We start from the raw sequence: 17,927 nt of genomic DNA on the forward strand, positions 1-17,927 counted from the left end.
GAAACCGATGATGGACAGGAAAACACAATACAAACAGTCTGAAACCATCATTTGTATTATACATGAATTACAGTACAAGTGTTTATTTCAGCTTTTAATGGAACAAAGGGTCCCCTAAAACAGTGATGTTCCTGTAGCTAACATATTTTTATTCAGCACAAAGGCAAATACATTTGGTCACGTTCCTCCCTGTCCAGTTTTTAAGGGAACTCTTTGGAAACAAGCAAAAAATATGATATCAATTAGAATAGTAAGCGGGAGACACAAGAGAGGGGGAAGGCGATGATCCAGGCATCCTTTCCCACAACAGACAGTAAGAAATATCAGCTATGTTGTATCAGGTGTAATGAACATTGAAGGTTTTAGATCATTGGAGGCTATATACAGTGGGGCAAAAAAATTATTTAGTCAGTCACCAATTGTGCAAGTTCTCCCACTTAAAAAGATGAGGCCTGTAATTTTCATCATAGGTACACTTCAACTATGACAGACAAAATGAGAGAAAAAATCCAGAAAATCACATTGTAGGATTTTTAATGAATTTATTTGCAAATTATGGTGGAAAATAAGTATTTGGTCACCTACAAACAAGTAAGATGTCTGGCTCTCACAGACCTCTTCTTTAAGAGGCTCCTCTGTCCTCCACTCGTTACCTGTATTAAAGGCACCTGTTTCAACTTGTTATCAGTATAAAAGACACCTGTCCCAGCTTGGTTTGAAGAAATCAACTGTGGGAACAATTATTAGGAAATGGAAGACCACTGATAATCTCCCTCGATCTGGGGCTCCACGCAAGATCTCACCCTGTGAGGTCAAAATGATCACAAGAACGGTGAGAAAAAATCCCAGAACCACACGGGGGGACCTAGTGAATGACCTGCAGAGAGCTGGGACCAAAGTAACAAAGCCTACCATCAGTAACACACTACGCCGCCAGGGACTCAAATCCTGCAGTGCAAGACGTGTCCCGCTGCTTAAGCCAGTACATGTCCAGGCCCGTCTGAAGTTTTTTTGAGAGCATTTGGATGGTCCAGAAGAAGATTGGGAGAATGTCATATGGTCAGATGAAACCAAAATATAACTTTTTGGTAAAAACTCAACTCGTCGTGTTTGGAGGACAAAGAATGCTGAGTTAACATCCAAAGAACACCATACCTACTGTGAAGCATGGGGGTGGAAACATCATGCTTTGGGGCTGTTTTTCTGCAAAGGGACCAGGACGACTGATCCGTGTAAAGGAAAGAATGAATGGGGCCATGTATCATGAGATTGAGTGAAAACCTCCTTCCATCAGCAAGGGCATTGAAGATGAAACGTGGCTGGGTCTTTCAGCATGACAATGATCCCAAACACACCACCCGGGCAACGAAGGAGTGGCTTCGTAAGAAGCATTTCAAGGTCCTGGAGTGGCCTAGCCAGTCTCCAGATCTCAACCCCATAGAAAATCTTTGGAGGGAGTTGAAAGTCCGTGTGGCCCAGCAACAGCCCCAAAACATCACTGCTCTAGAGGAGATCTGCATGGAGGAATGGGCCAAAATACCAGCAACAGTGTGTGAAAACCTTGAGAAGACTTACAGAAAACCTTTGACCTCTGTCATTGCCAACAAAGGGTATATAACAAAGTATTGAGATAAACTTTTGTTATTGACCAAATACTTATTTTCCACCATAATTTGCAAATAAATTCAATAGAAATCCTACAATGTGATTTTCTGGATTTTTTTTCTCATTTTGTCTGTCATAGTTGAAGTTTACCTATGATGAAAATTACAGGCCTCTCTCATCTTTTTAAGTGGGAGAACTTGCACAATTGGTGGCTGACTAAATACTTTGTTGCCCCACTGTACATGCTTTCACAGGGGTGATGTGTACTTGCCCTTTAGAAAGTGTTTGACAACTGATTTTCAGAATGTCTTTCATAAATGGAGTTTAAACAAATAAAATGTGTGGGGGAGAGCCTTATTGAAATGAAAACAGTCAGGGAACAGACTTGTTGAGCTATGCTCAATGTTAATTAGCCTAATCACTGTACTCTGAGGTATTTGCTTATAAATGAACCTGTCTCTTCGACGCAGAATAGAAATGAGAGAGGCGTGGTGACTGGTCCAATCCATTGACCATAACCATTCATGGCTCAGTTCAATTCAACCAATGGAACTGCAGGGCTGGTAAACTGCAGGGGGCTAGAAGCAAATTCATGCTGCCATTCAGTTATGGTACAGTATGAGTCACTAGGTTTGTAGTTGGTAATGATTTAGAACATTTATCATCAAATAAATAGCCTATTTTTAGAATTATTCTGATTTCAACGACTGTTGTGAATCTTATGACAATTGTTCTTCACTTTCAAACACAGCCATGAAAGACACCATTCCCACTAATCATGGTACTTTGGTGGAGGGAGAGGGGATATTTAAGTTAATTTACCATATTCTAACTAATGTCAATAGGAAGTTGATTCCTGGCTGATAAAAACTCTAGACTTAAAACAGAAGCCCAAAATATGTCATTTATTTTTATGGGACCAACATAAAATGTCACAAGACTATATAAATCTTCAGCAGTGAGAAAGGAGGTTATGTAAATGCAGCAGTCAAGGACTAACCGACAATGACATAATAAATGAAAGTGTTACATAACACTTCAAACTTGGTCCCAATGGCATGAGCGCCACAGAAGCTTATAGCCAGTTCCATTACTATTGTTACTAGCGTTTTGCTTGTGCTTAAAGGTACATTGACATAAGTCTTTCATTTGATTTCCAAAATGTTTTTAAAAATACATCTACAAATTAAATTGTGGTATGTGAACATTGATCATTTATCAGCAATAAAGATACATTCTGACTGAAATTAGGCACATTCTACTCAAAAGCTAAATCATACATCATGTCATATGGGAGGAGATGTCAACATATAATTTGTCAACAAATAATTGCCATCCTAGGAATACTAGAATATGCAATGTACACAGACAATCAAGAAATTGCATACAGAAAGCAATAGATTCATAGCAGAGGTGGAGACCAACGTGAATATGTAACAATGTGTAAGTACTGGCATCCCCCTTCTCCTGCTATTTTCAGGGGGAAAAAATATCTAAACAGAGTGTATTTTGATGCATGGACATATAATCATATACATGGTTGCCTACCTTGTTCCTAAAGTGTGTACTGTGTATAAAAGGCTACACAGGGAAAAAAAAAAAAATTACATGAGTACATGAGTATAGTCCCTTAAGATACACACTATTCTCCTAACAATAAATCTGTACTTCTACAGGTAGAGAAAGGCTGATGTGAGGAGACTGACAAAACTGGAAAGAATTGTGCCGATGGTTTGCTATATTCTATGGTGTAATATGTTCATTCAGTATGAAAATAAAACAAGAATATCCATGAAGAATTCTGAAATGTAATTTCCATACAGAGTGAATATGTTCCTATTCCTGAGTTTGTTCAACTTCTTCAGAGAGCAGATGGAATCTCTTTTAGATGGACCATATCACCAGTTATGTCAAAAACAAAAACAGAAAGAAAACAAACAAACATTACAACATCATGAAGAACTCTGAACGATCGATCATAGAAGAGGCTGAAATAAAATCAAACTGGACAAATTCTGAACTTTTAAAAGGAGTAAAAGAAGTTCAAAGAAACAATGCTGGATAATAAAAATGTATTACAGTGAAGTAAAAAATAAATAATCTCCTATGGCATTCCCCAATTACTGGTCAATGATGCATAACAAATTAACAGTCCAAAAACTCCATAAACCCATCTGACAGAGAAACACCCCATAGAGTAAACTATACTCCCACTTAACCAATATAATGACAGAAACCCGTTACAGAGATGCATACAGGTATACTACTAGCATGGGGAAGAGATCTTATTAATGAGACTGCAGCGCTGTAGTTTCCTTTCAACTCAAGTTTTACGTTTTAATGTCACATGCACAAGTACAGTGACATGCCTTTCTTTCAAACTCAAAACCCAACAATGCAATAACAATGTAATACTAGAATAAAAATGTTGAAGAAATATGAAGAACAACTGGTGGATGACTTGAGTCTACTCAGTAACTACAAAAATAATCTCAGGTGGGTTATCTCCTTGTACAATATGTTAATTGAAAATAAGAATTTGGGGTATGTCAATTGTCAAGTAGTGCATTGAAAAAAAATGTATTCAACTAAATACTGCTAGTTAAGATTTAGACTACCTGTCAGTTGATTCATTTTGTGAAAATCTTAAGTTTTAGGGATGGGTGGCGGGGTTATAGTTCACTGGCAAAGACTCAAAGCTAAATGTTTGAACTGATTTACTGTACTTATCAATGTGTGCCTCATGTTGAAGACAGAACTGCTAAAACATAACAGAATCTTGGCTAAATATTAACATCTTAGAGCTAGCAACATTGAGTCTAAGTTGGAGAAAATATGTAAATCTGTTCAACGTAACCAAAGTGACAATAGTGTTCTAGAAAGTCTATGGCTGAGACAACTCCATAGCCACAACTCCATAAACCATTTAAAAACACCCTGCGGGGACAAGCCTGACCCTATTGAGCTAACACAAAGTAATTTTATCTCAGCTCCCTCCAGGCTTTCAGACCCCCACTGCACCCCTAACAATGAGCTGGGCAGTGTCATCATCTGAGGGATGGGAGTCCATCCCCTCTTCCTCGGTATCAGAGTCTGACTCCCCCTGAGGGGAGTAGTAGCCCTCGTACTCCAGGATGGGCGAGTCGCTGTGCACAGGGGAGCCTAGGCACTGGGCGGTGGTTACCGTGGTGACAGTGGCAGAGTAGGCCCCTGGGTTGCCAGAAGGGGAGCCTGGGTTGGAGGGGCGGAGCAGAGGGGTGCGCTCGGTGTCAGCTTCACCCTCTGCCCCCTCTTCATCTGCACGAGATGCCCCATCATCCTCAGACTCGGACTCAGAATACTCTGGATTAGGTCGGGTTACGCGTTGTTTACACACGGGGCAAGTTTTCTTAGTCCCTGTAAGCCAGGGGTCCACACACTTGCTGTGGTACGCTGAAGAGATGACAGAAATAAAACAGTTACCATATGGCCTTGGACCTGTGAGAACAACTTCTGAGTGAGACAGGGCCAAATGTGATCACTTGCAATTACCGTGTGAGCAAGGCAAAACTCGCAGTCTGTCACCCTCTTCATACTCATCCAGACAAATAGCACAAACATCATATTCATCACCTAGAATACAAATAAGATTGACATGTGACAGGTGGAAATACAATGCATTGTAATGCTACGTGTAATGTAATAATAACAGGAGCAGACAATCAGATTACCCTTCTTGTTAATCAGGTTTCTCAACATTCCAGAGAAGAAATACTGTACTGCTGTTTCACAAAGTGTTTTGCAATGTCTTTGACTAGTTACACGGGTGACAGATTCTCATTTGAATGTGTGGAGGGACTCTCTCGTTACCTTTAGTGAACTTGTGAATGGGGATCTTCTTCAGCTGTTCCTTAGTCAGCCTATATTTCCTCATTCTTTTCCTGTACTGCACACAGCGCACAATCTAAACCAAGATGAGACACAGACCACACCAAAATCTAAGGATTGAGAGTCACAGGGCTTTTAATATGCGAATACAATTATTGAATCCCATTGATTTAGGATGTATGAAATGAATATTTAACTATTCAATTGTGAAATCAACTCCCCATTCATAGCAAAATGAGTCTGTTTCCTAAAGGCACTTACCAGGATGACAACCATCACAAGGATGATCATGCCCACTATTCCAGTGAAGGGGATGAGATAGTATGAGAGTGGGAAGGCAAACTCCGGCTTGAGGATCACATAGGCCCTGCATACCAAATACAGCACCATCCGCATTAGTATGGGGGCATTGTTCAGAAAAGCGACCACCTCCGGATCACAAATCTGTACGACTAAGAGGGACAGCAGTGCCAGACTCAACACCACCTCCAACATAGTGATGACGTCCACATAGGACCAGCCAATCGCACTTTATTCCTAGTTATATGTACATATCTACCTCAATTACCTTGTACCCTTGCACATCGATTCGGCACTGGTACTCCTTGTATAATGTCAAGTTATCGTTACTCATTGTGTATCTACTATTACGTGTTTTACTTTCTATTATTTCTCTATTTTATTTTTCTCTGTATTGTTGGGACGGGCCGTAAGTAAGCATTTCACTGTCAGTCCACACCTGTTGTTTACGAAGCACGTGACAAATATAATTTGATTTGAGACCCTCAGCAGGGTTGACATGATGAGTGCAAAGATGTGAAGAATATGACTGAATCTCAGCGCAAATCTGATCAATAAAGGTCCGGTCTTCACTATGGTGCAAGACCATGAACAAATATCCCAAAAAATATTTGTTGAATGGTTACATTAGCAATCATAACCCCTCAACAGACAGTTAAGTCATACCTCCATTTAACATTGTGACTAGAGGTAGAAATTAACAAATAAATAACCAATTAAAAGCTTGTCATGGAAGTTGAGCTTGACAAAAATAAAAAACGTCACAATGGTACTCACCCATGTTCAGGAATGATGAAAGTCCTTAGAATTTGGGAGGCGTAGTAGCTGGTGAATACGGAGGGGATCTCAATCTCCTCTGCAATAGTTTCTACACACAAACAAACAAAAAGGGGAGTACTGCCACTCAGCATTACCAATGTATTTAATTATTAGGATGATACTGGTTAATAAAGACTACCTGAGATTTTGAGGAGAGAGAGGCAACCTGGTTAAGTAAACGTTGTACTAACTGAACTGATTCTGTAAGAAATGGATATAGGCAGCTTAGAGAAGGTGATGATTGTAGGATCCTCACCATTGCTGTAGTTCATGTTGAGTAGAGTCTCTGAGTACATGTTGTGAACAATGGCTGCACTGAATCCAGCTTGCTGTGCATGCAGCACCTGCGTTGAAAACAAAACCAGTGTGATTTTACACTGAATATGTTGCAATACATAATCTGTTGAATTCAAATGTAATTGCAACACCTTATATCCTAAGCAACCCAACAGCATAGCTACACACACCAACCTTGATATCAAAATTGCAGTCATAGCGTCGGATGAGGACTATGTACTTAGTAGTGGTCGTGTTGGGATCACTAGATGTGGGCAGTGGTGGTGGAGGTTCTATCGGAGTGCAGCCGTTGAGTGGTCGTGACTCTACTAACACACCCTTGAAGAGAGAGAAATTATGTTTCAGCTGATGTTTGCAATGGATCAAAGGACATGTTGCTCCTGTATTCACTCTTCCATTACCCTTCTCTCACATTAGTGTTGCATGGTATACGGAAACTTCCGTACTTTTTCGATACTAGAAAATGAAAACGGTTCGGTACTACACCCCAACCCGAGCACTCCGTTCTGCCACCTTAGTTCTCTTGGGCCTCCCACCCCTACGAGAGGGTAGCTCCTGCTCAGCCCAGTCCAAGCTCTTCTCTGTCCTGGCATCCCAATGGTGGAACCAGCTTCCCCCTGAAGCTAGTTAGCAATCAAGTTTAAGATATATAACTTTAAAAATACAGAAATACAGCTGGTATGAAACCATAACAACAAATGTAGACATTCTATCTTTAGCTGATATGGGAGCGAAGACATTGAAGAAACATATCAAAGTAGGAATAGTGTTTTAAGTCACACCGGAAAGTTTAAGAATAGTGGCCGGGGCATATTATTTCATTATATTATTTCACATGGCGATGTGGGATGCTAAAAGGCTAGCTAGCTTGCAATGTTTAGCCAACTTGCTAGCAAGGGAAGAAAAGAAGACAATACTCTTATTTTGCTTTCACAGCAAATTAGAAGACAACAAGAACACATCTGTCACCCCCTTGTGAATGATGCTATTTGAGAGTATGGACTGATGAGATATCATGTAACAAAGGATGCATGACTCCACCCAGCGTACGCACAACTCTACCCACATTAAGTGTGTAGAAACCTTTATACCGTGCCTGCTCCTGCACTGGGAAGGCTGCATCCTATGTTAGCTCCCCACTAATACTGCACAGAAGTTAACACACTTGAATAATGCGACACGGTATGTACAAACTGTTCATTACTGTTCGCAAAACAACATCCATAATGGTTAGAACACTCGACAATGCAAGAAGATACCAGTAGCTTCCAGCGTTGTAAACTAACTTTCATTGCTAGTTTACAGCTGAAGCGAATATCAATTATCTACCCTAGTACTTGGTGATAATATGCTAACCATAATGCAAAATATGCTGATTTAAAAGCTGATTGAATAAAGTTTGTGCCATTCACTTAAAATTGGTCTCTCCGAAAGATTATCTATTGCCTCAACGAAACTGTGTATGAATCACTGAGGTATAATAAGAACTAGAGACTGACTCTAAAATGCCTGACCTCTGTTTTCAAGGTAATCCACTCATGTTTGTATACGCCGATTCATGGACCGGCTATATCCAGGTTACATTTGGTTTACATAGACCAACATCACATGCACACTAGCACCCAGGGTGCACAGGGAGACATTGGGATGAATATAAAACGTTAGGATCTGTGGCTGAGCAATGAAAAAAAAACGGGCCTTATTTGAATAATTCAATGGCTGTTTTGTGAACAAAGGTGTTGACTAAAGTGTCTTATTAGGAAATGTCTAATCTGACTTCTCTATTTGGCCATATATGGAAATTATTTTTCTGGGCCGGGTGTCACTTAAACTGCAGTAAAATAAAATAAATCCCATATGGTTCCATGAAATAAGGCAAAACAAGCCCAATAACTGAATGCATACACACACTGCTATTGAATATGCATTCACTTGGTAAAATAAGAGTAAACTAAAAAAAAATATGAATAAGCAATAGGCCTAGGCTACATCGCAATTTTCCAAAGACATTTACCATTCAAATAAATGAATACCATTATGTTATGTAGTATGGTTAGAAAAAAAAAAAAAATCAAATTGATTGTATGACTGTATAATTGATTCATTAATGCATACAGTGCATACGGAAAGTATTCAGACCCTCTGATTTTTTCCACATTTTGTTACGTTACAGCCTAAAATTGATAAATTGTTTGTTCCCCCAAGCAATCTACATACAATACCCCATAATGATAAAGCAAAAACAGGTTTTTATACATTTTCGAAAAAGTATTACAAAAATGTACTGAAATATCACATTTACATACAGTTGAAGTCAGAAGTTTACATACGAGACATTAAAACCCGTATTTCAACCACTCCACAAATAACTTGACAAGTACTTTTTCCAACAATTGTTAGACATATTATTTCACTGTAAAACAATTCCAGTGGGTCAGAGGATTAAATACACTACGTTTACTGTGCCTTTAATAAACAGCTTGGAAAATTCCAGAAAATGATGTCATGGCTTTAGAAGCTTATGATAGGCTAATTGACATAATTTCAGACTATTGGAGGTGTACCTGAAGATGTATTTCAAGGCCTACCTTCAAACTCAGTGCCTCTTTGCTTGACATCATGGGAAAATCAAAAGAAATCAGCCAAGACCTCAGAAAAAAATTGCAGACCTCCACAAGTGTGGTTCATAATTGGGAGCAATTTCCAAAGGCCTGAAGGTACCAGGTTCATCTGTACAAACAATAGTACGCAAGTATAAACACCATGGGACCACGCAGCCGTCATACCGCTCAGGAAGGAGACGTGTTCTGTCTCCTAGAGATGAATGTATTTTGCTGCGAAAAGTGCAAATCAATCCCAGAATAACAGCAAAGGACCTTGTGAAGATGCTGGAGGAAACAGGTACAAAAGTATCTACAGTTGAAGTCAGAAGTTTACATACACTTTAGCCAAAAACATTTAAACTCAGTTTTTCACAATTCCTGACATTTAATCCTAATAAAAATTCCCTGTCTTAGGTCAGTTAGGATCACCACTTTATTTTAAGAATGTGAAATGTCAGAATAATAGTGGAGAGAATAGTTTATTTCAGCTTTTATTGCTTTCATCACATTCCCAGTGGGTCAGAAGTTTACATACACTCAATTAGTATTTGGTAGCATTTCTTTTAAATTCTTTAACTTGGGTAAAACGTTTCAGGTAGCTTTCCACAAACGTAAAACAAGTCCTATATCGACATAACCTGAAAGGTCGCTCAGCAAGGAAGAAGCCACTGCTCCAAAACCACTATAAAAAAGCCAGAGTACGGTTTGCAACTGCACATGGGGACAAAAGATCATACTTTTTGGAGAAATGTCCTCTGGTCTGATGAAACAAAAATAGAACTGTTTGGCCATAATGACCATTGTTATGTTTGGAGAAAAAAGGGGACGCTTGCAAGCCGAAGAACACCATCCAAACCGTGAAGCACAGGGGTGGCAGCATCATGTTGTGGGGGTGCTTTGCTGCAGGAGGGACTGGTGCCCTTCACAAAATAGATGGTATCATGAGGAATGACAATTATGTGGATATATTGAAGCAACATCTCAAGACATCAGTCAGGGAGTTAAAGCTTGGTCGCAAATGGGTCTTCCAAATGGACAATGACCACAAGCATACTTCAAAAGTTGTGGCAAAATGGATTAAGGACAAAGTCAAGGTATTAGAGTGGCCATCACAAAGCCCTGACCTCAATCCGATAGAACATTTGTGGGAGCAAGGAGGCCTACAAACCTGATTCAGTTACACCAGCTCTGTCAGGAGAAATGGGCCAAAATTCACCCAACTTATTGTGGGAAGCTTGTGGAAGGCTACCTGAAATGTTTGAAATGTTAAACAATTTAAAAGGGCAATGCTTCCAAATACTAATTGAGTGTATGTAAACTTCTGACCCACTGGGAATGTGATGAAATAAATAAAAGCTGAAATAAATCACTCTCTCTACTATTATTCGGACAGATCACATTCTTAAAATAAAGTGGTGATCCAAACTGACAAGACTAAATGTCAGGAATTGTGAAAAAAAAATGAGTTTAAATGTATTTGGCTAAGGTGTATGTAAACTTCTGACTTCAACTGTAAGTATTCAGACCCTTTACTCGGTAGTTTGTTGAAGCACCTTTGGCAGTGATTACAGCCTCGAGTCTTCCTGGTTATGACGCTACAAGCTTGATACACCTATACTTGTGGAGTTTCTCCCACTCTTTTCTGCAGATCCTCTGTAGCTCTGTCAGGTTGGATGGGGAGCGTCGCTGCACAGCTATTTTCAGGTCTCTCCAGAGATGTTCGATCGGGTTCAAGTCCGGGATCTGGCTGGGTCCCTCAAGGATATTCAGGGACTTGTCCTGAAGCCACTACTGCATTGTCTTGGCTGTGTGCTTAGGGTCTTTGTCCCTTTGGAAGGTGAACCGTTGCCCCAGTCTGAGGTCCCTTTTTTATTGAACCTTTATTTAAGGAGCGGCATCCGTCTGGCCACTCTACCATTAAGGCCTGCTTGGTGGAGTGCTGCAGAGATGGTTGTCCTTCTGGAAGGTTATCCCATCTCCATAGAGAGGAACTCTGCCAGAGTGACCATTGGGTTGTTGGGTACCTCCCTGACCAAGGCCCCACCCCACCCCCGATTGTTCAGTTTGGCCGGGCAGCCAGTTCTAGGAAGAGTCTTGGTGGTTCCAAATTCCTTCCATTTAAGAATAATGGAGGCCACTGTGTTCTTGGGGACCATCAATGTTGCAGAAATGTTTTGGTACCCTTCCCAAGATCTGTGTCTTGACATAATCCTGTCTCGGAGCTCTACGGAAAATTCCTTCCACCTCATGGCTTGGTTTTTGCTCTGACATGCAGTGTCAACTGTGGGACCTTATATAGACAAGTGTGTGCCTTTCCAAATCATGTCCAATCAATAAAATCTACCACAGGTGGACTACAATTCAAGTTGAAGAAACATCTCAAGGATGATCAATGAAAACAGGATGCACCTGAGCTCAATTTTGAGTTTCATAGCAAAGAGTCTGAACACTTATGTAAATAAGGTACTTATGTTTTTATTTTTTATACAGTTTTCACATTGTCATTATAGGGTAGTGTGTGTAGAATGATGAGGATGTTTTAGTATTTAATCAATTTTAGAATAAGGCTGTAATGTAACAAAATGTGGAAAAAGTCAAGGGGTCTGAATTAGAGGTCGACCGATTATGATTTTAACGCCGATACCGCAAACTGGAGGACCAAAAAAAAGCCAAAAACCGATTAAATCGGCCAATTTTTATATTTATATTTGTAATAATGACAATTACAACAATACTGAATGAACACTTATTTTAACTTAATATAATACATTGATAAATTCAATTTAGTCTCAAATAAATAATGAAACATGTTCAATTTGGTTTAAATAATGCAAAACAAAGTGTTGGAGAAGAAAGTAAAAGTGCAATATGTGCCATGTTAAAAAGCTAATGATTAAGTTCCTTGCTCAGAACATGAGAACATATGCTGGTGGTTTATTTTAACACGAGTCTTCAATATTCCCAGGTAAGAAGTTTTAGGTTGTAGTTATTATAGGACTATTTATCTCTATACCCTTTGTATTTCATATACCTTTGACTATTGGATGTTCTAATAGGTACTTTAGTATTGCCAGCCTAATCTCGGGAGTTGATAGGCTTGAAGTTATAAACAGCGCTGTGCTTGAAGCATTGGGAAGAGCTGCTGGCAAATGCAGTAAAGTGCTGTTTGAATTAATGCTTACGAGCCTGCTGTTGCCTACCACCGCTCAGTCATTCTGCTCTATCAAATCATAGACTTAATTATAATATAATAACACACAGAAATACCAGCCTTAGGTCATTAATATGGTCAAATCCGGAAACTATCATTTAGAAAACAAAACGTTTATTCTTTCAGTGAAATACAGAACCGTTCCGTATTTTATCTAACGGGTGGCATCCTTAAAGTCTAAATATTGCTGTTACATTGCACAACCTTCCATGTTATGTCATAAAATTCTGGCAAATTAGTTCACAACGAGCCAGGCGGCCCAAACTGTTGCATATACCTTGACTCTGTGTGCAATGAACGCAAGAGAAGTGACAATTTCCCTAGTTTAATATTGCCTGCTAACATGAATTTCTTTTAACTAAATATGCAGGTTTAAAAAATATCCTTCTGTGTTTTTGATTTTAAGAAAAGCATTGATGTTTATGGTTAGGTACATTCGTGCAACGATTGTGCTTTTTCACAAATGCGCTTTTGTTAAATCATCCCCCGTTTGGCGAAGTTGGCTGTCTTTGTTAGGAAGAAATAGTCTTCACACAGTTCGCAAAGAGCCAGGCGGCCCAAACTGCTGCATATACCATGACTCTGTTACACAGAAAGCAAGAGAAGTGACACAATTTCCCTAGTAAGAAGAAATGCATGTTAGCAGGCAATATTAACTAAATATGCAGGTTTAAAAATATATACTTGTGTATTGATTTTAAGAAAGGCGTTGGTGATGTTTATGGTTAGGTACACATTGGTGCAACGACGGTGCTTTTTTTGCGAATGCGCTTGTTAAATCACCAGTTTGGCGAAGTAGGCTGTGATTCAATGATTAACAGGCACCGCATCGATTATATGCAAAGCAGGACAAGCTAGATAAACTAGTAATATCATCAAGCATGTGTAGTTAACTAGTGATTATGTTAAGATTGATTGTTTTTTACAAGATACATTTAATGCTAGCTAGCGCCTTACCTTGGCTCCTTGCTGCACTCGCATAACAGCCTGCCACGCAGTCTCCTCGTGGAGTGCAATGTAATCGGCCACGATCGGTGTCCAAAAATGCTGATTACCGATTGTTATGAAAACTTTAAAATCGGCCCTAATTAATCGGCCATTCCGATTAATCCGTCGACCTCTAGTCTGAATACTTTACGAACACGCTGTCTATGAAAAAGTTGATCCAAAAATGTAAAGTGTAATGATATTGAACTCTAAAGATGCCTAACGATTGAATAGAGCAGTAGCAGAGTTTCTGTCTGGATCAAGTGCCATTCTGTTACTTTGGCTAATATGCCTTCTTTTTCCATGGTATCATTTTGGTATTGAGTATTTTGATATTAAACCTTACTCACTACTCACCATAAGTCCTTCTTTGGGTAGTGATGATCCAAAAAAGGCAGGCAGGTCCTCAAACAACATGTTGGTCATATTGCTGTAATGCTACCAGACAGAGACACAAGTGTTCAAATCAATGCCAGTACACTGAGATCACATGTAAATCCACAACAAACTTGATCACACAGTTCAACAATCATGAGGACTCACAGCATAGATGTACGCGTGTGCAGGTAAGGGAGCCAGTGTACAGCACAGCGCCAGAGTGAGAACGCCCAGTCGGGCACCCATGCACCACAGACCCAACATCCTACCTCACTGTCTGTCTGGAGAATGGGATGAGTAGAGCCAGGAAGCTGGAAAGTTCAGCCTGGGGAGTGGAAGAGGCAAATCTCATACATCATTCATCAATTGCATAATAACAAATGATTCCAATACCAGACCAAATAAACATGGGTGGAATTGCGGCCTGCATTTCGGCGTGTTCCTGCATTAGCAGGAACCTCTCTTTATACTTCTATTTGTACATTGTTAAACTAGCAGAGGCGCTCCAGTACAGTACGTGGCGTTAATGCACAATAACGTTGGATGTCAGTCGCCGATAAAGCCCATAGAAGGGCCGGGGCGACAATGGTATCTAGCTAGCCGTACACCGGCAGACAGTGTCATTCGTCCCCGCCTGTCGGGCACTGTTTTCCCGCAGTTTACGTGTGTTAAAGTGTGCCAGCTAGTCCGGTACCAGCTGTCGGGAACGACACCGTGTGCTAGCTAGCATACACACCGTGTAGCCCCATCCTATCGCGCTAGCGGGAGCGACCGGTAGACAGTAAACCCCCGACTGTACATAACAGGCCATAGCTAACGGTGTCGCGAAATAGCCATCACCCCATGGCGGGGAAAGCCCACAATACAGGAACGCCCAGAATTGCGGGATGCAGTTGCAAGCTGTTGAAATAAACGAACACACTTTCACGGTATAATAGTTTTACTATCAATGGTGCCTGTAAATACAACACAAAGAGCTATTTAGCGTTCCCAGCTAGCAAATAGCGAAAACACGTTAAAAAATTGTAATCAATGGGGGGAAAACATTCGGTCTGGTGGACAAAACTATTATGTTCGGTAACAACTCAGCTAGCTAAAGTTAGTTAGTTTACTTGGCCTGATAAGTTCACGTTAGCTCGCTAGCCGGGTGCGCTAAGACAACAACAAACACGAATTTGATTTACCACGGATTGATAGCTACGCTTACATTAGCTAGCTGTAATCTTAGCCAATATATTTTAACGTTAGCTAGCTAGCGATCTTAAAACTACGGTACTTTATGTCAGGTTGATCATCACTGACTGTCCGATCAACTGATCAGAACCATATCAATAATCGGAAGTAAAACATATCTAATTAGCTATCTAGGGAGAAGTGGTGTGATAATTGATTTATAAAATAAAGGGTTATGATCCTTCTTGTACCAGTCCAGTGCCTTGTTGTTTTGTCCTCTCCTTCCCGGTTCCAGAGGCTAGATTTAGCGAACTAATTTAACTAGTTAAAAGCTTCGAATTTTTTAGAGTCAAGTAGCTAACGGTGTATGCCACAGCTAGCAAACTAAAGTATAATTGGAAAGATAGCTAGATACGTTATAATAGTGTATAACTATATTGTTTGGTGCCTAAAGCCACTCTTATGAAAATACTATGCTAAAGATTTATGCATTTCCTGTATAATAATATCCTGCCGCTAGGTGAACGGTCACAGATAGAAAAATAAGCCAGAAGTTTCCCCGGATGTATAAATCTGAAGCATCCGGTTGGCGTTTACGCTTCCCACCAAATATGGCGATGAGAGGAAGCCCATTGATGGAGTTTGGCCAACATTCTGCAATTTGTTTAACATCGATGAAACGTTTGATCTCAATACCGTTTTCTGTTCCCAGAACTAAAATATGTGACGAACAGACTTTACCCTTTGCCAAATGAATTGCGTTGTTTAGAAGAAGTGCAAGGGCCAATTGAGTTATTACATACGCACACTTGACAGTAGGCGTTCTCTAACGGAAATATGCAACGACATGCTAGAACGCGCAAATAGGATCTCTCTACATCGTGCTTGGCTCTTGTTCGTTCCCATTCGAAACGCCAGTTGGTGGTCTATCTTGGGTTAGTTATACAAATCTTTGGAATGGTAATCTGTTCTTCTTCTTCTGTGTTTTTTAAAGGTGCATTAAGAAATCGTTCCGCCATTTCCTGGTTGCTAAAATTTCAGACAAAACAAGCAGGTATTAAACCGGTGTGAAATATATTTTCCATAACCAAAAATATTGTATTTTCAGCTGTTTGAAGCTGGTGTACAAAACCGAAAGTAAAAGCATAGAAATAATGCACATATAACAGATCTAGCACTTCTTCAAATCAAATTTTATTTGTCACATACACATTGTTAGCAGATGTGAATGCAAGTGTAGCGAAATGCTTGTGCTTCTAGTTTCGACAATGCAGTAATATCCAACGAGTAATCTAACCTAACAATTTCACAGCAATTACCTTATACACACAAGTGTAAAGGAATGAATAAGAATATGTACATAAAAACATATATGAATGAATGATGGTATAGAAAGAAATAGGCAAGATGCAGTAGATGGTATAGAGTACAGTATATACATATGAGATGAGTAATGTAGGGTATGTAAACATATAAAGACTTGCTTTCAATTAACATGACAGATCTATAACTTATTTCTATGTGAATTTGGTAGGGTCAACCAAGCAGTTACATATTGCAGCTTTAAATGGAGGTTGGCAACCTAAATGTGAATTACTGCCACCAACTGGAGATGAATGTAAATATATTTCACTTTGTGATACAAAAGGGAAAGAAATTACCCTGCCAACTAATCCATCACTTATAAAATAAAAACCCACCACCCCATTCCACTACTTTCTGAATCTACCCCAGGTCAACAGCCTAGGAGGATGGGACACCACCATTCAACACTCCTTGTAATCCTCTGCAGTAAAATCTGAAGTGCTTCCCTGCAGCTTCCCCTACAACACCTATTGTCTGTGATTTGCGTTCCATTTCTGCGGTAGAGTTGATAACCATGGCAATGAATGCTAAAAAGCCAACCTGACTGAAGCACATTTAATTCGTGGAACTATTACTCTGTACTGGCAAAGGACTACTATTCACCGGGAGCATTTGTAGAATCCCTCATCCTTGACCCATCTTCCTCTACTCTCTTCATAGCCCAATCAGTTGTGAGTCTACTCTCCACAGATTATAGAAAGTAGCAGGCCAGTCTGACTGCATGTTTACTTCTGATGTGACCCTGAAACACGACAGGTCGGAGCCAACCGTAAGTATATCTTTCTCTCTAAGCATCCGCAACCGATACCGAGTCATACACCTAGACACACCAAAACAAAAAGCTATTTTTTGTTACCATTTTCTGAAAATGTCATTTGAATAATGGCGTAAAAGCCTTGTTATTTGAATTTTTATTCCATTCACTCACATCAGTTGTGGGTGTACTCTCAACAGATTGTAGAAAGGCATAGTAGCAGGCCAGTCTGGCTTTATTTTTTTACTTCTGATACTGATGCGCTGTCTGTTGCCAATCATCATTCTCCATAGTTGTCCTATGTGCCACATAGGCCTATGCACCCAGCAGGCAGTTATTCAGGAAAGTTTAACACGTGTTCTGCTTTCTTTCCAATCCTAGCGGCTAATCCTAGACCTAAAACCTAGCACTTCAATAAAGCCTAAATATTTGTAATTTCACTTTTAAAATGTATGATTAGGCTATTTCAAAAATCACTTCCTGGGCTTGACATTGGACATTGAAATCATGTGTGCAACACTCTCTGGTATCTTTGGCAAATTGTCTTTCAACATTCAAACTGAGAAAA

The 17,927-nt window shown here is 39.8% G+C and overlaps 1 protein-coding gene across 2 annotated transcripts; it reads right to left on the reverse strand.

Moving 5' to 3' along the window:
• Positions 1-2,495: 2,495 nt before the first annotated feature.
• On the reverse strand, positions 2,496-15,807 carry LOC110533735 (E3 ubiquitin-protein ligase RNF167). 2 transcript variants are annotated; one of them, XM_021618217.3, is made up of 10 exons: positions 15,492-15,807; positions 14,233-14,392; positions 14,047-14,127; positions 7,063-7,206; positions 6,848-6,935; positions 6,550-6,640; positions 5,734-5,839; positions 5,455-5,548; positions 5,137-5,217; positions 2,496-5,037 (listed from the first exon to the last, which is right to left on the reverse strand). In XM_021618217.3, exons 2-10 carry the CDS (start codon positions 14,329-14,331, stop codon positions 4,610-4,612), a joined length of 1,212 nt encoding a protein of 403 aa, XP_021473892.1. In that variant the 5' UTR covers positions 14,332-14,392; positions 15,492-15,807; the 3' UTR covers positions 2,496-4,609. The 2 variants fall into 2 exon arrangements, with proteins under 2 accessions (XP_021473892.1, XP_021473893.1); XM_021618218.3 differs by lacking the exon at positions 15,492-15,807 and adding an exon at positions 14,804-14,967.
• Positions 15,808-17,927: the final 2,120 nt, after the last annotated feature.

The sequence above is a fragment of the Oncorhynchus mykiss genome, chromosome 10, assembly GCF_057628025.1.
Source record: "Oncorhynchus mykiss isolate SJ-2025 chromosome 10, ASM5762802v1, whole genome shotgun sequence".
In the NCBI taxonomy this organism is placed as follows: Eukaryota; Metazoa; Chordata; class Actinopteri; order Salmoniformes; family Salmonidae; genus Oncorhynchus; species Oncorhynchus mykiss.